Source organism: Salvelinus sp. IW2-2015, unplaced genomic scaffold (assembly GCF_002910315.2).
Source record: "Salvelinus sp. IW2-2015 unplaced genomic scaffold, ASM291031v2 Un_scaffold16560, whole genome shotgun sequence".
Taxonomy (NCBI): Eukaryota; Metazoa; Chordata; class Actinopteri; order Salmoniformes; family Salmonidae; genus Salvelinus; species Salvelinus sp. IW2-2015.
Genome location: NW_019957645.1, coordinates 59,563 through 81,626, shown reverse-complemented (window position 1 = coordinate 81,626; position 22,064 = coordinate 59,563). Strand labels below are relative to the sequence as shown.

Here is a 22,064-nt window from a genome sequence, read left to right as displayed (position 1 = left end):
GGTGAAAAGTGATTTATCAGATTTCATGAGACAGTTAATAAGAAAAATATCCAGGAAGTCAATTACAGGGGATATTTTGAGGTCTGGCAGCCAGTGATTTGAAGTGGAAACAATAGTGGTTTTAGAGATTGACACATGTAGGGTAATGAGGTGTCACACAACTGTTGTTAAAAACGAGAACAAGCTGAAACGGCACAGTGAATGTTGGGATGGCTGCCAAAGCCTCCATCCCAGTTTAAGAACATGAAGTCCTCCCSATCAGACCACCTCCACTTTTCATCTGGATCAGGTTTATGTCTATGGAGCCCAATCCACACATCACTATTGAAATGACTCAGAGTGGATTGAATTGCCTTCCAATCCTGTTCTGTGTGTATGATGGACAGATTTGTGTAGTGTTGTCTGCAGTACACTTGTGATTCAGTCCAATTTTTCTCCTCAAGGACAAGGCTGTACTTCTTGGCTGAGTAGGTGACTGTTTAAAATACAGAGGAAATGRTTATCAGACTGCTTGTTGTGTTGACTGGCAAACATGACCATCTTCAGCTTTATCTATTCTAAATTATAGGCAACACATACCGTTTGATAGCAGAGTAATATAGAGATGTAGATTTACTTGATGAAAGCAACAGAGCACGTTTCAGGGCCATGGAGAAATTAACACAACCTRCTTCCAAATTTCCTACCTAATTTCTGCCTCATTTCAGTTAAATGTAAAGTACTGGCACTTGTCGTTATTGGTGCATTCCTGCCTGCACCGACTTGCATTTTGGGTTGCGATTGGCTGATTCTCAATATTGTTCCCCAGAAAATTGAAGTATTTCACCACACAGACCATCAGAAAGGCACACAGGATAAAGCATCACTAGGCACCAGCAAAACAACATTACCAACAGTACAGACTTTGTTAGGGAAAGAACACAATAGTGATGTATAAATGTAACATTCATACATTGAGATCAAGACACAAATGGTTGACTTTCGCCTTTTTCACGGAGGTGAWAGGTGTGCTCAAACATTCAATACATACACAAAATGTTAGGATTCAAGCCACATTCAGGAACAGATAGCATTGACCTGTCCCGCCCTGACCTTAGAGAGCCGTTTTATTTCTCTATTTGGTTAGGTCAGGGTGTGATGTGGGGTGGCCATTCTATGTTTTGTATTTCTGTGTGTTTGGCCGAGTGTGGTTCCCAATCAGAGACAGCTGTCTATTGTTGTCTCTGATTGGGAATCATACTTAGGCAGCCTGTTTTGCCACCTTAGTTGTGGGTAGTTGTCTTGGTTAGTGGCCTGTATAGCCCTAGTAAGCGTCATTTTCGGTGATGTTCGTCATTTTCGGTTCGTTTTCGGTGTTTCTTGTTTTGTTGGCGACATTCTTAATAAAGAAATATGTACGCTCACCACGCTGCACCTTGGTCCGGTCATTTCCCTGACGGCGTTCGTGACATGACCATGAAAAGAGTTTTGGCTTGTTCACTCACAATACACACAAGCTGATTAACCCTTCATGCTCCTTCCTACTGTATGGTGACATCTGCACTGAACAAAATCCATTGACAACCAGTAGTATGAAGTGCAGCACATACCTTTCACTACCCTCAGGTTGTAGAATTCTAAAGCATTATTTAACCCTCTAGAGATCTCTGCTCTGCAGCAGTAGCTCCCACTGTCTGCAGGCTGAAGGTCTAAAATGGTGAAYTTCACCATCACAACTCCACTTATACATCTGCATTTGTTTTCTTGTGTGATTGTTATTGTTGTGTCAGCTATGTGATTACAACAGGACCACCATTTGCTGTTTGGGGMTTAAGGCTGGGTTTCTGTACAGCACTTTGTGACATTGGCTGATAKATACAGACTTTATYAATACATTTGATTGATTGATTGACATGGTATACACTTGGATTAACTGAACACGTACTTTGAAATTAGCAAATACATTTATAATCTAAGTCGAGGTAAAAGATGTGATGGAGCTTTAATTTCAACATATATTTATCTCTAAATCTATTGATTRCCATATTGTCTATGATATGCATAACAGACGTATATATTTAAAAAAATCACAAACTTTGATTTAATATWAGATTTTTACRTCTAGTCAGAATATTAAGCAAAGAGCAAAGAGCAAAGAGCTCCATTCAAATYATTWAAAAGAGATACTGTACGAAACAGTTYCAAACGGTTGTTATGTGAGWATCTCTTAAAAGAAAAGCACAGAGTGCAAAATCATTTGATGTTTTCAATTGATCAAAAATGTTTAATGCAGCTTGAAATGATGGCACACCTACCCAGTTAGCTGMCCTCTTCRCTCCCCAGAGTTTGGTTGTGAGATGGGGAGACCGGGGAAAGAGAGATGAGTTTATAGWGTTTCTCTCCTCCCTCTCTGCTGACCAGGTGAACACACCCAGGAGATGCTGAAACTTCAGCTCCAACCCCTCCCTCCACATAAACAAACACTGACCAATAGACCCAATGTATTTTCTCTGTTATTACAGTGGACTTTATACGGTGTTCGAAATACAGTATGTTGTGTGATCAAATGTACBTTTCTGTTAGTGTATCAAGTTCACATTTGTGACAGTAATTTGCAGTACATTTGGTAAATAGGAATCTGCATTATTATTGGCGCTGGACATGGGCTTCACTAAAGAGCAGGGTTCAGTACAATATCCACTGACCTCTGATTGACGAGACATGAAGATATGTGGTTAAWGAATCAWAGAAAACACCAAYGATATCAWTTTAAGGTCTGTATTCGGTGCATGTGACTAATAAAATGTGATTTGATTTGTAACCTGTGAGTTCTCCCAGTGCCAGTCAAGGCAGGTCATCTTCCTACAGCCCAATGCATTGTAATTAAGGTTTTGTTTTCTATGTGGTACCTGCAGGGTTATGGCAGCCTAATCCACAATTGTGTAAACAAAGTGCAATGTAATTCTGGATGTACACAAGCCCATAGTTCCTGGTATGGACATGTTATAGTCCATACTGATAGCTTATTTGGTTGGAGTTTAGTGCTACGGTACAAGTAGGTAGGATGTGGTTTTACTTCCTGGTCTATGTCAATTTGGATAAAAGCATTTGCTAAATACATGATGACTTGGTTTATCAAGTTGATTTATGTATAACAGCCATCAACTACATGAATAAGGGCAAGAACCCCACACCTCTCCCCTGCTATTCATGAGCCTGTGTTAGACTGTAATAGCTGCCACAACACACCATGACACCAGGGAAAACTCTAATGATATACAAATGTTGATTAGCTTCATAACATGGATACTGTCATACTGTCACACCCACAACAGTCTGTCTGTCTGTGTGTGTCTCTATATTTACTGTTCCCTGAAGGTTGCTGCTTGCATGTTGGCACATAATTCTGTTGTGATTACTGCCTCCATCTCATCATTCTTGCTGGAGGGTGAAAATAATGGTAATACTGATGTCACTAATCAAACATCTTTTATTGAAGAATGTCAACAGTCACATCCATAATGGAGTAACATTATTTCTCATTACAATGCAAGTCCCTGACTGAAATGTCCTTTTTACTTCTCTTCTCTAATCAAATTGCCCTGATGTACAACAAACATTATTATTACATTACATTCATAAACCAACAAAAACCTTAGATTATAATTTGATGTTATATTAGTAAAACATTGTAATGTCTAAATCAATCCAAATATACATTGACTTCAATATTTTACCTTCACAAGACAAATTAAACTCATAACTTGAAAAACATTAACAAAAATAATATTGTATTACGTATTATAAGGTATATAATATATCATGTGATTTCCTTGGACCTTCCATGCCTCTCCTGCTGCATCATCATGGCTGGTCCTCTTCATCCTGACCCACACTGACCTTAGAAAACAAACACAACAGTACAAAGACTCTCACTGGAATTAGTTCATGAACACCTTACTTCATTTCCATACTGTCAATGGGATGCAAAACCTAACAACACACTGTACAAGAGACTCTGAACAACAGACTAAACAAACGTAGAGTCATTTTTTAACTGTAGCACCAAAAAGTGTTTACCTTCATCAGGGCTTCCAAGTTCAACTGTTTTGTGAAAAACATCTCCGTTAGGCAGTTCTCTCCAGCGTAGGCCTTGGATGAAGTTCCCGTCCTTAACAAACTCCTTTCTGATCTATGACATATGATCAAACCAGATAATGTCAGCAGCCCTCATGTTAATACAGCATCCTAAATGTAATACTATGTGATGTCAGGTTTCTATTCCTGATCATGAGAAGAGTGAAATGAGTGAGCATGACATTGATTTCTGATGTGGGAGATGTAGGACTACTGTACCTGCTCCAACATCTGTTCCTTTACCACTGGGTCATTGAGGTCACCTCCTGAGTTAGATTTCAGAGACATCCTTACAATAGTCTGCTTCATTCTCTTTTCTAGAGGGACATAGGAATGGTAAGATTAGACAGCCACTCAAATTTGATTCAGCTTATTTTCAATGAATAATTAACTTTTATTCCAATGTCATTTAAAGGCTGTAAATTACTTTTGAACTGTGTAGTAGCAAGGCTCTGTATTCTATGTTTACCGGTATGGAAATATTATCTCATAATAGAAACCACATGAACACACATGTGCATTTGTTCCTATTGAGAGTGGGGAGAGAGAGGTGGCTGGAGTAGGCTGTGCTGCAATGGGACCCTAAGATGGCTGTCTTGTGGTCTGGCTGGTCAAGCGTTAATGCCACAGCCTCTGGCACACATGTCTATGTTGTCAGAATAGGTCTGAATCCTGCCTTTTCCTCTCTCTATGTGTTCAATAAAAGATGTCAGTCTTACTTCCAGTGCAAAGAAACGGTCTCTTCAGAGAGCAGTCTATCTTGTCCAGGGAGATGTGTTCAGTCTGTCCATGGCCCTTAAAGGGTCAGGGAGCAGCAGTTACTAGCACCCAGTTGAGGCTCAGACACACAGTATGGAAAGGGGTCCCCATTGGACCACTCCCACATTCTGGTAGAAGTCTTCCAGTAGAGTCCAATCCACATTTCAAACTGCTGTGTCTCTGTTATGCTTTGGAATGCTGTGTAATCCTCTTGGGTGAGGATGCTCGCTAAGTCATCTCCATTGGCTCGGCAAGCCGTCTGTGCCCCCTTCCACGTCAATGAACCTTGACCCATGTAATATTTATGCTCTGAGGAAGTCTTTGATTGTGTGCCTAAGGACAGAAGATACACAATTGTCCTTAAAGTGTCCTGAAAGACAGGTACATTGATGTAACTCATAAAGGTGACTTGATTTCAAATATACTATGTACTGTACCAAGGTGTTAGGAATGACTAACCCCCTTCAAGTAAAGTGTTTCCATTACTTTGGAGTAGTAGTAATTTCACACAATGGAGAGAAGGGATGCAAAATACACTTACTTTTCTGGCACACAAAGTTACATGAACTTGTGCATTCTCTCAAAACCCATCGTTGATTTACAAGTCCATGAACAACACACTTTGCATTTGATGTATTCGAATAGCCCAGTTTGGGCCAAAAGGCATGGTATTGGGAGTGGACCCAGACAGCGTCAGTGAGGCTCTGTGCTGACACTGCTCTCAAAGCTGCTGTCTGGTCCTCAGCATTGAAGATGGTGGCCAGTTCATCGTAGTACTCCCTGCAGAACTTCTGGGCTTCAGCCATGCTCCTCCCCTCGCTAACCAAAGTAAACACTGGTATCTCTACTGGTGGGCCTGTGTGGACAGACAAAGCACAGGGGTGATTCCTCATGAAACTAGAACCCAAGAAGTTAAGACATTTTGGGGATTTTCACTAAATATATTCCATAGAAGGGTCCTTTGGAGGAAGAATTGTTGACATAAACTGAGTGTACAAAACATGCTCTTTCCATGACATAGACTGATCAGCTGAAAGCTATGATTCCTTACTGATGTCACCTGTCAAATCTACTTCAATCAGTGTAGATGAAGGATAGGAGACAGGTTAAAGAATCATTTTTAAGCCTTGAGACAATTGAAACATGAATTGTTTATGTGTGCCATTTACAGGGTGAAAGACAAACAATTTAAGTGCCTTTGAACAGGGTATGGTAGTAGGTGCCAGGCCCACCTGTTTGAGAATGTCAAGAACTGCAAAGCTGCTGGGTTGTTCAAGCTCAGCAGTTTCAGTGTGTATCAACAATTTGTATCACCCAACGGACATCCAGCCAACTTGACACAACTGTGGAAATATTGGAGTCAACATGGGCCAGCATCCCTGTGGAACGCTTTCGACACATTGTAGAGTCCCTGATGAATTGCCCCGACAAATTGAGGCTGTTCTGAGAGCAAAAAGGGGTGCAACTTATAATATACCTTACGCACATACCAAAGTTCCAGACTGTGATCTCTGCTACTTTTAGCGTTATGGGATTCAAAAATCATGTTAAAAAATATTATTGTACAAAATGTGTGACCATGCAAATTATTATCTAACTTGTTAAGGCCATTTTTGCTCCTGAACTTCTTTAGGTTTGCCATAACAAAGTGTTTGAATACTTATTGACTCAATGTAACGATTCTCCTCTTCGTCTGAGGAGGAGTAGGAAAAGTCGGACCAATGTGCAGCGTGGTAAGTGTCCATAATTCGATTTTTAATAAATCAACATGAACACGGAACAAAAATAACAAAAAAAACACAAACAAACAACCGAAACAGTTCTGTATGATGAAACACAGACACAGAAAATAGACAACCTAGACATAAAATATAGAAACATACAAAGCAAACTATGGTCAGAACGTGGCACTCAAGACATTTCAGCTTTTAATTTTGTATTAATTTGTAAAATTTTAAATAAATATAATTCCACTTGGAGTCTTATATAAAACTACATTGGATTTATAAAGGAACTGAAGTTATTTGAAGCTCAATAAACCTCCTTTGATACTAATATTGTTGGGCTAGATCACTCAGTCATCTCAATTTAGAGCTTATTGTGTTGTGTTTATCAGTTGTAAGTACTATTCGTAGAGTAGGTTATATTGGTCCATACCTTTACTGCAGCCCTTCCTAGAGTAACCAGATATGACTCCTGGATAGTTTGTCATAGTTGGTTGACCAAATGAATAATTCTGATAGCAGTGGAATCTGTTTTGAATGTAAAGGACAATACTGATGCATTTCCTATGTCATTTCTATTTTACATTTTAAAAAATTGTAATCAATAACAGTATATCATTTTGATGTCATGAATAGTCAGTCCATGAATCCATAGCTCTGTTTTTGAGAGCAGTGACATTTCTCTAGCCCCACCCATCAACTATTTACCAAAACAAGTGGTGTGACCACCACCCGAACAGGCAACCCAAATACTCAAATAGATTATACTCTTTAACCACGTAGCTGAAGTAGGAACACGCAGGGTTCTGAGTGCAGGCAAGCTGGCAATGATGGACGTCCCGTTCATATACCATCAGAATGTCGTTCCAAGGAAAGGCTTTGTCAACCACGAATCCCTTTGAGCAGTGAGCTGTTGAATAGGGGCAAAACACAAACACACATGAAATTGCACACATGTTAGTACAAGTTCATAAACACAAAACCACAAATACACATACGGTCTTATCTGCCATTAAATGTCCATCAACTGTCACTTGTACATCTTTGTGCAGATTGGTACAGAATGTAGCTCCATGTCTGACACTCACCAGGATGGAGTGGAGAAGTTGTACTACTGGGGGAGGATGTGGGCTTCCTGTCTGAGGAAGTGGGACCTAATGAGGTCAGTTGTCCACTGGAAGTTGAGGTTGGTGGTGTGGTGGACTGTCCATTAGTAGTGGTAGGTGGTGAGGTGGTGGACTGTCCATTAGTAGTGGTAGGTGGTGAGGGGGTGTACTGTCCATTAGTAGTGGTAGGTGGTGAGGTGGTGGACTGTCCATTAGTAGTGGTAGGTGGTGAGGTGGTGGACTGTCCATTTGTAGTGGAAGGTAGTAAGGTGGTAGGTGTTGTGGTGGACGTCTTGGTAGAGGGAGATCCAGTTGGAATAGGGCTGGTGGTTTCAGGGGTAACAGGAGTGGTCAAATACCCAGTGATGTTACTTGGACGTTCATCTGTCAAAATGAAGTAGAATACTTAAGTGATAACGGCGGAGAAGCCAGTGTTTCGAGGATATATTGGCACGGGTGTTTTTAGGCCGGAGACAAATTCAAGGACCTGCAAACCGTTCCAATATTATATGTTTTCAACAAAGATTTGGGACACTTACTGATTACAGTTTTGGACAGGTAACCAGTAACTGTAACGTATTACATTTAGAAAGAAACCTACCCAGCCCATGTCGGTTGCTAGAGACGCGACCCAGTTGTTCAGTCTTTTTGTTCTATATCTATGGATATAGAACAAAAAGTAATTTGTTTTAAATGTTCCATTGCCATACTTGCTGGCAATGTTCTTATCCCTTCTTGCTAGCTAGCCAACTATGTCTAACTTAAACTGTTTTCTTCTGACATTTATTTGGATACATCCATAACAATAAGCTAATGAGGGATGTAAAAAATGTGCTCACTCATCAGACACTGTTGTTCAAAGGAGCTAGCCTACAACATAGCTAACGCAATCACTTCCAAGTGAAGCTGCAAAGACTTCAAACTAGCTGCACTTCGTTTCATTTGACCTTTTTTTAATTTACATTTCTTTGTAAATATCCATAAAAATTATGCCAGCTGATTCATGATTTCGACTGGCTGAGAAACGCTGACTGCCTGTCTCGTCCCAACTCCTGACACGTTCATTACTATAGGACAGCTGGAGATCGAATTTGAATATTAAAACAATGTTGCAAATATCTGAGAAACAGACAACAAGGTTTATACAAATCTCCGTTGTTGAAAACTACATTTTAGTCTCAAAGATATGTGAGATAATGTCTAGATGCTTTTTATAGCGGAGATCAAGTTGATAAATTGCTTGGCTGAGCTGATGAGACAGTGTATTGCACAGTCCCATTTTAAGGTCATAGATTTAGCCGGTGGTAATTTGTGGAATAGACACCGGCTGGAATGCGGTTTTAACCAATCAGCATTCAGCATTAGACCCACCCGTTGTATAAATGCATACACTGTAAATGCCTGTTTCCTATCATGTCAGGAACTGTATAAAAAATATTCCATTGTATTAAACTTAGTCATAGATTATGATTGACTGTCAACACTAGTTTGATAACACTCTCACAGCGTTCAACTTACCCCCATAGCACAGGAAAGCTTTTTGAGTAAAACAATTTTCTGGTGTCCATTTTCTGTCATTTTTTGAGTTCAGCGTAGCACAGTTTGCACCTGTCACATGCATTGTATGGTCCCATTTCTGAAATGGTTCCCCACTGGACCAATTCCATGTGTTGTTGTTGTACTTTAGTCCAATCCAGGTGTGGTCCTTAGCCACCTCATCAAAGGCAACCTGCTCTTTCTGGTTACAGATACTCGCCAGAACTCTGCCTGTTGATTTGCAGTTTTCCAGAGCTGACATCCACTGCTTTTTTRCACTCATCAACTCATACTCCTTCTCTGTTATTCCATTSTCATGATGAACTTATAGAGGGGGAAAATGAAGTTACTAATTCGATTTCATGAGACATAATCCAGGAAGTGAATTATGTCTCACTTTGAAAGTAGTTTATTAATATACATTGTATATACTGAGAGAGGCTTACCTAGTTGCTGACACACATACTGCTTTTGATTCTGACAATCCTCTGGTTGCCAATGAGATGAAGTGGAGATGACACAGTCAYGACCCATGTACTTGACTAATTCTGTTGCCCAGTTCAAGAACATGAAGTCCTCTCCATCAGACCACTTCCACTTTTCAGTTGGATCATACCTATGGAGCCCAATCCACACATCACCACTGAAATTACCCAAAGAGTATTGAATTGCCTTCCAATCCTCTTCTGTGTGTACGATGGACAGGTTTGTGTAGTGCTGTCTGCAGTACTCGTGTGCCTCAGTCCAGTTTTCGTTCTCTTGGACAAGGCTGTACTTCTTGGCTGAGTAGGTGACTGTTTGAAATACAGAGAAAATGTTTATCAGACTGCTTGTTGTGTTGACTGGCAAACATGAACATCTTCAGCTTTATCTATTCTAAAATATAGGAAACACATACTGTTTGGTAGCAGAGCAAAATAGAGATATAATTGATGGAAGCTACAGAGCATGTGTCAGGGGCATGGAGAAATTAATACATTTGCAATCTCATTACAAAATCAGACATTTAAAAAAAAAATGAATATAGGCTATAGACTCAACTATCAACTGTATTCTTTATAGACTGCACTATAATATAATGTCAATTCACACTCCAGTGCTTGGTGATATCCTTTATATTAACCATTCAACACAGATAATGAAATAAACAGAAACACAAAATAAGCGAGTTTGATATCCATGTCTATGCTAGTCTGTTTAATAGGGCCTATTAACAAAGTTGATCTCTGATCCTTAGAAGTACATGACTCACATATACAGTGCATTCGGAAAGTATTCAGATCCCTTCCCTTTTTCCACATTTTGTTATGTTACAGCCGTATTCTAAAAATGATTAAATACATTTTTCCCTCATTAATCTACATACAATAGCCCATAATGACAAAGTGAAAACTGTTTTTTTGACATTTTTGCAAATGTATTAAAAATACATAAGTAAGTATTCAGACCCTTTGCTATGAGACTCAAAATTGAGCTCAGGTACATCCCGTTTCTATTGATCATCCTTGAGATGTTTCTACAACTTAATTGGAGTCCACCTGTGGTAAATTCAATTGATTGGACATGATTTGGAAAGGCACACACCTGTCTATATAAGGTCCCATAGTTGACAGTGGATGTCAGAGCAAAAACCAAGCCATGAGGTCCAAGGAATTGTCTGTAGAGCACCGAGAAAGGATTGTGCCGAGGCACAGATCTGGGGAAGGGTACCAAAAAAATTCTGCAGCATTGAAGATCCCCAAGAACAAGAGCTGGCCGCCTGGCCAAACTGAGCAATCGGGGAAGAAGGGCCATGGTCAGGGAGGTGACCAAGAACCCGATAGTCACTCTGACAGAGCTCTAGAGTTCCTCTGTGGAGATGGGAGAACCTTTCAGAAGGACACACATCACTGCAGCACTCCACCAATCAGCCCTTTATGGTAGAGTGGCCAGCCACTCCTCAGTAAAAGGCATATGACAGGCTGCTTGGAGTTGGCCAAAAGGCACCTAAAGGACTCTCAGAGGACTCTCAAGATTCTTTGGTCRGATCAAACCAAGATTGAACTCTTTGGCCTGAATGCCAAGCGTCACATCTGGAGGAAACCTGACACCATCCCTACGGTGAAGCATGGTAGTGGCAGCATCATGCTGTGGGGATTTTTTTCAGTGGCAGAGACTGGGTGACTATTCAGGATCGAGGGAAAGATGAACGGAGCAAAGTACAGAGAAATCCTTGAATGAAACCTTCTCCAGAGCGCTCAGGACCTCAGACAAGGGCCAACAGCCAAGACAACACAAGAGCGGTTTCGGGACAAGTCTTTGAATGTCCTTGAGTGGCCCAGCCAGAGCCCGGACTTGAACCCGATCAAACTCCCCAAATACAGGTGTGCCAAGCTTGTGGCGTCATATCCAAGAAGACTTGAGGCTGTAATCGCTACCAAAGGTTCTTCAAAAAAGTACTGAGTAAAGAAAGGGTCTGAATACTTCTGTAAATGTCATATTTCAGTTAATTTTTTTTTTTATACATTTGCAAAAAAATCTAAAACCTGTTTTTGCTTTGTCATTATGTGGTACTGTGTCGATTGATAAGTGGGGAAAAAACMATGTAATACATTTTGGAATAAGGCTGTAACTTAACAAAATGTAGAAAAAGTCAAGGGGTCTGAATACTTTCAGAATGCACTGTTCATTAACTGCATGTGTTCACCTTTACCACTGCAGTTTTTCAGAGAGTAGCCTGAGGTTGCATGTTGGAGGTACTGTATTGTGACAGAACTATCACCAGTTGAGGCCTTCAGAAAACACATGTCTCTGTGGGACAAATATGAGAAAGGGTGTTACTTATCAGAAATGAACACAATGACCAAAATAACTGGCGTGGTTCAAAAGCCTTTATTTGCAGAAGCTCAATTACATTTGTTTTATAAAAAAACATTTGCGCATGTACCTGTTAGTTTGGTCAATCTTTGCTTCTTTTCCAACAAAGGTAAAGTACTGGCAATTGTACAATTCGGTGCATTTCTGTCTGCACTGACTTGCATCTTGMMGTACAAAACCTTTCTCTATACRATTTATCCTAAAATCCACTCCATTCATTAGGTTCCTCTCACAACCTGTGTAACAGAGACATTGGTGGTGTACAMTATCTAGTAGCCAATGTAAATACTCTAAACRTCCATTTTGATCATAATGAGGATAAATGCAACAAGCAATAACAATGAGTCATCAACACTTGCCTTTTACTACCTTTAGACTGTAGRWTGTTACATGGTCGTTGTAAGGGAAACTGCTYRTATCTACACAACAGCAGTATCTTCTGCTGTCCTGAAGGTTGGKAATGGTGAGGTCTTCCCCGCTGAGGCTGTGCATTTTTGAGTCATTGAATGTGATGATACCTCTATTCATCTTCACTATGGGGTTAGAACAATCACATCCATACCACGTGTTATCACAAGTTCTGCCCCAGCATGTGTAATACCCGCGATCCTTCACAGAGGACCCACAGACAAGGGTCACAGAGCTTCCCTCCAGTACTGACACCTCAGRCACCAACACTGGTGAGGCCCTGAGTGCTGTGGGGTCAAAGGTTAAATCAGGAAAATGTTGTTACTTGACTGGTCAGGCTTTGTGTCACTGACATAAACTTCTCCATAGACAAGGAGATGGCTCAGTTTCATCAAAGTCACTGATTCTGTTTCTAGACACTGGAAGCTTCGTACTGTAGCTTTTGGGTAGTATTCTATTGTATGTATTTGGTATTKTGTTGTATGTGTTGACCAATAAACTATCAAAATAAAGAAAGTAGCACACTCTGTGTATAATCTCCCACAAACGTTTCGGCATCACTGTGCCTTCCTCAGGGAAGCACACTGAGGAAGMCACAGTGATGACGGAACATTGGTAWATACCCATTAAATTGTTGGGAAATTAMACATGGAGTGTGCTACTTTCTTTATTTTGATAGTTTATAGATCATTCGCCGTTAGTAAGCACCTCCACACAAACTATTATTCTGGGTGTGCGCCAGCTCATGTTTTTTTAATCTACTATGTGTTGACCGACATAAGAGATACAAAAATAAATGTATTTATTTCCATGTCAGTGTGAATGTACTGTGACTCATTGTATAACTGGATGTTGACAATAGTGACACACTARTAATATTGTAACATTCATAACAGAGGAGGGGCTACTTGATAATACCAAGAGAGGAACATTCATCCCATCTGATCTCTTACCCAGAAGCAGGAGTAGAAGACCTGGCTGTATCATGACCACTGTGAACAAAAGATGTTGTTTTGAATCACAATCCATCAGTTCTCCCTCACTTGCAAGTAAAAAATGTTATAACATTATTTAAAAGGAAACAATTTTTGTGAAAGACCACAGCGATTTGCCAATTCAGACATGTTTGAAAATATTTCATGGAGAATAAAATTTACAATTGAAGTCGGAAGTTTACATACACTTTAGCCAAATACATTGAAACTCAGTTTTTCACAATTCCTGACATTTAATCCTAGTAAAAAATTCCCTGTCTTAGGTCAGTTAAGATCACCACTTTATTTAAGAATGTGAAATGTCAGAATAATAGTAGAGAGAATGATTTATTTCAGCATTTATTATTTTCATCACACTCTCAGTGGGTCAGAAGTATACATAATTAGTATTGGTAGCATTGCCTTTAAATGGCTTAACTTAGGTCAAACATTTTTGGGTAGCCTTACACAAGCTTCCCACAATAAGATGGGTGAATTTTGGCCCATTCCTCCTGACAGAGCTGGTGTAACTGAGTCAGGTTCATAGGACTCCTTGCCCACCACACACTTTTACAGTTCTGCCCACTGTCACGTTCTGACCTTTATTTCCTTTGTTTTGTCTTTATTTAGTATGGTCAGGGCGTGAGTTGGGGTGGGCTGTCTATGTGTGTTTTTCTATGTTGGGGTTTTGTGTTCGGCCTGGTATGATTCTCAATCAGAGGCAGCTGTCAATCATTGTCCCTGATTGAGAATCATTCTTAGGGTTTCACTTTTGGTTTGTGGGTGCCACACGGTACTGTTTCGGTTCGTTCACATTTGTTATTTTGTTATTTGTGTACTGTTCAGTTTATTTATTAAAACATGGACACTTACACTCTGCGTATTGGTCCTCCGATCCTTCTCGCCTCTCCTCGTCAGATGAGGAGGAAGAGATAGACACGCGTACAGAAACACCCACCAACCAAGGACCAAGCAGAGTGGTAAAGGACAGCAGCAGCAGAAGACACAGGACTCATGGACTTGGGAGGAGATTCTGGACGGCAAGGGACCCTGGGCTCAGCCAGGGGAATATCGCCGTCCCAAAGCAGAGTTGGAGGCAGCGAAGGCAGAGAGGCGCCGGTATGAGGAGCAGCGCGCGACGCGGTTGGAAGCCCGAGAGTCAGCCCCAATACATTTCTTGGGGTGGCACACGGGTAGTGTGGCTAAGCCAGGTAGGAGACCTGAGCCAACTCCCCGTGCTTACCGTGGAGTGAGAGGGCGTCGTACTAGTCAGGCACCGTGTTATGCGGTGGAGCGCACGGTGTCCCCAGTAGCGTGCTTAGCCCAGTGCGGGGCTATTCCACCTCCGCCGCACTGGACGCGGCTAGGTTGGCATCGAGCCCGGGTGCCATGAAGCCGGCCCAACGCATCTGGTCTCCAGTGCGTCTCCTCGGGCCGGCGTACATGGCACCAGCCTTACGCATGGTGTCCCCGGTTCGCCAGCATAGCCCAGTGCGGGCTATTCCACCTCGCCGCACTGGCAGGGCTACGGGGAACATTTCAACCAGGTAGGTTGGGCAGGCTCGGTGCTCAAGAGTCTCTGTACTCCTTCACGGACCGGTATATCCGGTCCACCTCCACGTACCAGTTCCTCCGGTGGCAGCCCCCGCACCAGGCTGTCTCTCCGGTTTCTCTCTCCAGTTGCTCCCGCCTGTCCAGCGCTGCCAGAGCCTTCCTCTTCTCCAGCGAGCCAGAGTCTCCCGTCTGTCCTGAGCCGCCAGAGTCTCCCGTCTGTCCTGAGCCGCCAAGTCTCCGTCTGTCCTGAGCGCCAGAGTCTCCCGTCTGTCCGCGCCATCTGAGCTGCCCGTCTGTCCAGCGCCGTCTGAGCTCCCGTCTGCCCAGCGCCGTCTGAGCTGCCCGTCTGCCCAGCGCCGTCTGAGCTGCCGGTCTGCCCAGCGCCGTCTGAGCTGCCCGTCTGCCCAGCGCCGTCTGATCTGCCGTCTGCCCAGCGCCATCTGAGATGCCGTCTTGGCCACGTCAGCCAGGACCTGCCAGACGCATCAGCAGGACCTTGCCAAGCCGTCAGTCCAGACCTGCCTGAGCCGTCCCACCAGCCAGGATCTGCAGACGTCAGTCAGCTAGGACCTGCCTGAGCCGTCAGCAAGCCAGGATCTACCAGAGTCGTCCTTCTCATTCCGGAGCTGCCGGAGTCCCCCGCCTGTGCCGGAGCTGCCGGAGTTGTCCTTCACTCCGGTGCTGCCGGAATCTCCCGTCCATTCGGGAACCATGGCTAGGGTCCCAGGCCAAGGTTCGGCGGCGAGGATCGCTGCTCATAAGAGGCCACGGGGCGATTAAGGAGGCGCACTAAAAACTATTGGTGAAGTGGGTCCACGTCCGTCCAGACGCCGCCCCGCGGACAGGACGCCACCCAGCCGCTCCCCTATAGTTCAGGTTTTGCGCCGGAGTCGACCTTTGGGGGGGGCGTGTACTGTCACGTTTCTGACCTTTATTTTCCTTTGTTTTGTCTTTATTTAGTATGGTCAGGGCGCCTGAGTTGGGTTGGCTGTCTATTGTGTGTTTTTCTATGTTGGGGTTTTGTGTTTTCGCCTGGATTGATTCTAATCAGTGACGGCAGCTGTCAATCGTTGTCCACAATGATTGAAGAATCATACTTAGGCATGCCTGGTGGTTTCACTTTTTGGTTTGTTGGGTGTTTGGTTCTTCGTGTAGTGGGTTTGTCCAAGTGTTTGTTGATGGGCACTCCAATACCTGACTTTGTTGTCCTTAAGCCATTTTGCCACAACCTTTGGGAAGTATGCTTGGGGTCATTGTCCATTTAAAGGGACCCATTTTACGACCAAGCTTTAACTTTCCTGACCTGATGTCTTGAGATTGTTACTTTCAATATATCCACATTAATTTTCTTCCCCATTGATGCCATCTATTCTGCTTGAAGTGGCACCAGGTCCCTCCTGGCAGCAAAGCAACCCCACAACCATGATGCTGTGCTGCCCACCCCCGTTGCTTCACGGTTGGGATGGTGTTTCTTCGGCCTGCAATTCCGTCTGTTTTCTGTTTCATTGAGTTGTCTGATTTGTTGCACCCTGTTTCGTGTTTAGGTTTGGTGTGCGGCTATTTAAACCCAGTTGGCCCACCGCGCTTTGTGCGGAGCTGTTTTTCTGTTTTGTGGTCTTCGTTGAAATTTTCTGTTGGTTCTGTTCCTGTCATTTCGATCCTGTTTGTTGGACGGACTTTACGCGGCCCTTGGTGTGTGGCGTGACCGTCTCTCTGGTTTTATTTGGAATATTAAAAAATCCATGTCTTTTGGAACTACCCTGCTTTCTGCGCCTGACTCCTTCACTCACCATTTTGAAGTCCTGACGTACACCTCCCAATTGACTCAAATTATGTCAATTAGCCTATCAAAAGCTTCTAAAGCCCATGACATAATTTTGCGGAAGTTTTCCAAGCTATTTCAAGCATTGTCAACTAGTGTGCTTAAGTCTGACCCACTTGGAATTGTTGATACATGAAATGATAAGTTGAAATAATCTGTCTGTAAACAATTGTTGGGAAATTACTTGTGTCATGCCACAAAGTAGATTGTCCTAACCGACTTGCCAATTAACAAGAATTTGGTGGAGTGGTGACAAAAACGAGTTTCAATGACTCCAACCTAACTGTAATGTAAAACTTCAGACTTCAAACTGCGTATATGAAAGAATTGTCTGCTGTCTCGGAGTTAACCTTCTATGCTTCGCTCGAGGCAAGTAAGCACTGAACATGCCATGAGAGCCATCAGTGGTCCGAATGACGTGTGATCACGCTCTCCGCAGCCGATGTGAGTAAGACCTCAAATGGTAAGATTCACAAGCCGTGGGTCAGACAGAATACCAGACGTATTGCTCCGAACATGCGCTGCACCACACTGGCAAGTTTCTTCATTGACATTTTCAACCTCCCCTGTCTGAGTCTGTAATACCAACATCTAAATTAAAGCAGACCACCATATCCCTCGTGCCCCAAAAAACACTAAGAGTAATTGCCTAAATGGACTAGCCGACCCGTAAGCAACTCACATCTCTGTAGCCATTGAAATGATTTGAAAGGCTGGGTCATGTCACATTCAACCACCATTTTCCAAGAAACCCTTAGACCAACTCAATTTGCATACTGCACCAACAGATCCACAGATGATGCATTCTCCTTTGCACTCCACACTGCCCTATCCCACCTGGACAAAAGGAACACCTATGTGAGAATGCTATTCATTGACTACAGCTCASTGTTCAACACCATGGTGCCCTCAAAGCTCATCACTAAGCTAAGGACCCTGGGACTAAACACCTCCCTCTATAATTGGATCCTAGACTTCCTGACGGGCCACCACCAGGTGGTAAGGGTAGGTAACAACGCCTCCGCCACGCTGATCCTCAACACGGGGGCCCCTCAGGGGTGCGTGCTCAGTCCCCTCCTGTACTTCCTGTTCACTCATGACTGCACGGCCAGGCACAACTCCAACACCATCATTGAGATGGCTGATGACACAATAGTGGTAGGCCTGATCACCGACAACGATGAGACAGCCTATAGGGAGGAGGTAAGAGATCTGACCGTGTGGTGCAAAAACAACAACCTCTCCCTCAATGTGATCAAGACTAAGGAGATGTTTGTTGACTACAGACAAAGGAGGACCGAGCACGCCCCCATCCTCATCGGCGGGGCTGTAGCGGAGCAGGTTGAGAGCTTCACGTTCCTTGGCGTCCACATCCCCAACAAACTATCATGGTCCAAGCACATCAAGACAGTTGTGAAGAGGGCATGACAAAACCTATTCACCCTCAGGAGACTGAAAAMATTGGGCATGGGTACTCAGCTCCTCAAAAGGTTTTACAGCTGCACCTTCGAGAGCATCCAGATGGGTTGCATCACTGCCTGGTATGGCAAATGCTCGGCCTCCGACCGCATGGCACTACAGAGGGTAGTGCATACGGCCCAGTACATCACCGGGACCAAGCTTCCTGCCATCCAGGACCTCTATACCAGGCGGTGCGAGAGGATGGCCCTAAAAATTGTCAAAGACTCCACCCACCCTATTCATAGACTGTTCTCTCTGCTACCGCACAGCAAGCATTACCGGAGCACCAAGTCTAGGTCCAAGAGGCTTCTACCCCAAGCCATAAGACTCCTGAACAGCTAATCAAATGGCAACCCAGACTATTTACACCCCCCCAGTAGACCTCGTCTACCAACAACATGCTCTAGGAAGTATATAGTAGAGCCTCTCTACCGAAGGCGCAGCGGTGTCAGACGGTGTGGATCCGGTCAGGGCGGCAGGAATGCTGTGTTCTGCTGAGTGAGGTGGGCGGAGGGCGGCGGAGGGAGTCCTGAGTGTCGGAGGCAAGGAACAGAATGGTTTGGGGAATAGTTCGCGTGGCGGTGTGTCCGGCCGAATGTCAATCGGGAGTTGGTAGTGAGTGATGTTGGCGCTATGTGGGAGGGGGCGATCTGCGCGTTGGGGTCAGGGGCAGGGGGGGGGGAATGATGGGCGTGGGAAGTGGGTGGTGGTCTTCAGGCGCCCGGCAGCAAGGGAGGGTAGCGGCGCGAGGGGGTGGGGGTTCCGCGGAGGAAGGCGTGTGTGGCGTGGTTGGGGAGTTGCTGGGTGTGTCGGGGGTAAGGTTGCGTGGTGAGTAGGAGGGGTGTAAGGATGTAGGTACGGTGTGTGATAGTGTGGTGGGTGCGTGGAGAGAAGGGAGTGAGCGAAGGGGGAGGAGGGCGGGTACACGGAGGGCGAGGGCATGGAACAGCTGGGGATTAGTTGGAGGGGTGCGGTCGGGGGTGCGCGGGGAAACAGAGATCAGGGAGGGGGGTGTGAGGGGAGTGCGTAGCTGAATGGTGGCAGGGGCGGTGGCTGCCGTGTTTGAGGTGAGTGGATGGTGGTGGAGGTGGTAGGCGGTGGTGGGGTGTGTAAGGAGTGCGATTAAGGGGCGCACCATAAAATTAGGTGAAGTGGGGTCCACGTCCGGGCCGAGCCCACCGCGGACGACGCCCACCCAGACCCTCCTATAGGTTTCAGGTTTGCGTCGGAGTCCGCACCTTTGGGGGGGGTGTACTGTACCGTTCTGACCTTTATTTCCTTTGTTTTGTCTTTATTTAGTTGTCAGGGCGTGAGTTGGGTGGGCTGTCTATGTGTGTTTTTCTATGTGGGTTTTGTGTTCGGCTGGTATGATTCTCATCAGAGGCAGCTTGTCAATCGTTGTCCCTGATTGAGAAATCATACTTAGGCACCTGGGTTTCCTTTTGGTTTGTGGGTGTTTGTCTTCCGTGTCAGTGTTTTGTCGCAGTGTTGTGATGGGCACTCAATACCTTGACTTTGTGTGTCCTTAAGCCATTTTGCCACAATTTGGAAGTATGCTTGGGGTCATTGTCTTTAAAGACCCATTTACGACCAGCTATTAACTTCTGACTGGATGTCTTGAATGTTACTTCAATATATCACATAATTTTCTTCCCCATGATGCATCTATTTTGTGAGTGCAGCCAGTCCCTCCTTGCAGCAAAGCCCACAACATGAGGCTGCCACCACGCCCGTGCTTCACGTTTGGGATGGTGTTCTTCGGCCTGCAATCCGTCTGTTTCTTGTTTTCAATTTAGTTGTCTGATTTTGTTCGACCTGTTTCGTGTTTAGGTTTGGTTGTGGGCTATTTAACCCAGTTGGCCGCGGTTTTGTGCGGGCTTGTTTTTTCTGTTTGTGGTTATCGTTTATTCTTGTGGTGTCTGTTCTGTTCAGTTTCGTCCTGTTTGTTGGACTGGGACTTTACGCGCCTTGTGTGTGGCGTGACGTTCTCTGGTTATTTGGAATATTAAAAATCCATGTTTTTGACTACCCTGCTTTCTGCGCCTGACTCTTCACTCACCACTTTTGAAGTCCTGACAGGTACACCTCCAATTGACTCAAATTATGTCATAGCCTATCAAGCTTCTAAAGCCATTGAATAATTTTGGGGAATTTTCAAGCTATTTCAAGGCATTGTCAACTTAGTGTGTGTAAAGTTCTGACCCACTGGAATTGTGATACAGTGAATGATAAGTGAATTAATCTGTCTGTAAACAATTGTTGGGAAATTACTTGTGTCATGCACAAAGTGAGATGTCTAACCGACTTGCCAAATTAACAAGAATTTGTGGAGTGGTTGAAAAACGAGTTTCAATGACTCCAACCTAATTGTATGTAAACTTCAGACTAACTGTAATTGAAAGAATTGTCTGTGTCTCGGAGGTTAACTCTATGCTCGCTTCGAGGCAAGTAACACTGAACATGCATGAGAGCATCAGCTGGTCCGGATGACTGTGTGATCACGCTTCTCCCAGCCGATGTGAGTAAGACCTTCAAATGGTTAAGATTCACAAGGCGTTGGGTCAGACAGAATCCAGGACGTATGCTCCGACATGCGCTGACAACTGGCAAGTTTCTTCACTGCATTTTCAACCTCTCCCTGTCTGAGTCTGTAATACCAACATGTTAAATTAAAGCAGACCACCATAGTCCTGTGCCAAGAACACTAAGGTAAGTTGCCTAAATGATCACGACCCCGTCAGCATCACATCTGTAGCATGAAATTATTTGAAAGGCTGGTCATGGCTCACATCACACCATTTTCCAAGAAACCTAGACCACTCCAATTTGCATACTGCACCAACAGATCCACAGTAGATGCATTCTCTTTGCACTCCACACTGCCTATCCCACCTGGACAAAAGGACACTATGTGAGAAATGCTATTCATTGACTACAGCTCAGTGTTAACACATGGTGCCCTCAAAGCTATCACTAAGCTAAGGACCCTGGGACTAAAACCTCCCTCTATAATTGGACTAGACTTCCTGACGGGCCGCACCAGGTGGTAAGGTAGGTAACAACGCCTCCGCACGCTGATCCTCAACACGGGGGCCTCAGGGGTGCGTGCTCAGTCCCCTCCTGTACTACTGTTACCTCATGACTGCACGGCCAGGCACTCCAACACCATCATTGAGATGGCTGATGACACAATAGTGGTAGCCTGGTTGAGAGCCTCACGTTCCTTGGCGTCCACATCCCCAAAAACTATCATGGTCCAAGCACATCAAGACAGTTGTGAAGAGGGCATGACAAAACCTATTCACCTCAGGAGTGAAAAGATTGGGCATGGGTTACCAGCTCCTCAAAAGGTTTTACAGCTGACCTTCGAGAGCATCCAGATGGTTGCATCACTGCCTGGTATGGCAAATGCTCGGCTGCCACGATGGCCTACAGAGGGAAGTGCATACGCCCAGTACATCACGGGACCAAGCTTCCTGCCATCCAGGACCTCTATACCAGGAGTGCGAGAGGATGGCCCTAAAATTGTCAAAGACTCCACACCCTATTCATAGACTGCTCTCTGCTACCGCACAGCAAGCGTTACCGGAGCCCAAGTCTAGGCCAAGAGGCTTCTACCCCAAGCCATAAGACTCCTGAACAGCTAATCAAATGGAACACAGACTATTTACACCCCCCCTCCCCCACGCTGCTGCTACTCTCTGTTTATTATCTATGATAGCCATTTTAATAACCCTACCAGCAATGT

The 22,064-nt window shown here is 44.2% G+C and overlaps 1 protein-coding gene and 1 long non-coding RNA gene across 2 annotated transcripts; both read right to left on the bottom strand.

Annotated features, from left to right (window-relative positions):
- Positions 1-3,781: 3,781 nt before the first annotated feature.
- On the bottom strand, positions 3,782-5,202 carry LOC112080882 (uncharacterized). The gene is made up of 4 exons (XR_002896255.2): positions 4,836-5,202; positions 4,336-4,433; positions 4,060-4,171; positions 3,782-3,879 (listed from the first exon to the last, which is right to left on the bottom strand). It is a non-coding gene; the product is annotated as an uncharacterized lncRNA (long non-coding RNA).
- Positions 5,203-5,235: 33 nt separating this feature from the next.
- Positions 5,236-12,379, bottom strand: LOC111955851 (putative C-type lectin domain family 20 member A). Its single transcript, XM_024146810.2, has 7 exons — positions 12,168-12,379; positions 11,928-12,031; positions 9,688-10,035; positions 9,224-9,565; positions 7,688-8,089; positions 5,590-5,731; positions 5,236-5,245 (listed from the first exon to the last, which is right to left on the bottom strand). The coding sequence occupies exons 1-7, from the start codon at positions 12,314-12,316 to the stop codon at positions 5,236-5,238; spliced, it is 1,497 nt and encodes a 498-aa protein (XP_024002578.2). The 5' UTR covers positions 12,317-12,379.
- Between the last annotated feature and the right edge of the window lie 9,685 nt (positions 12,380-22,064).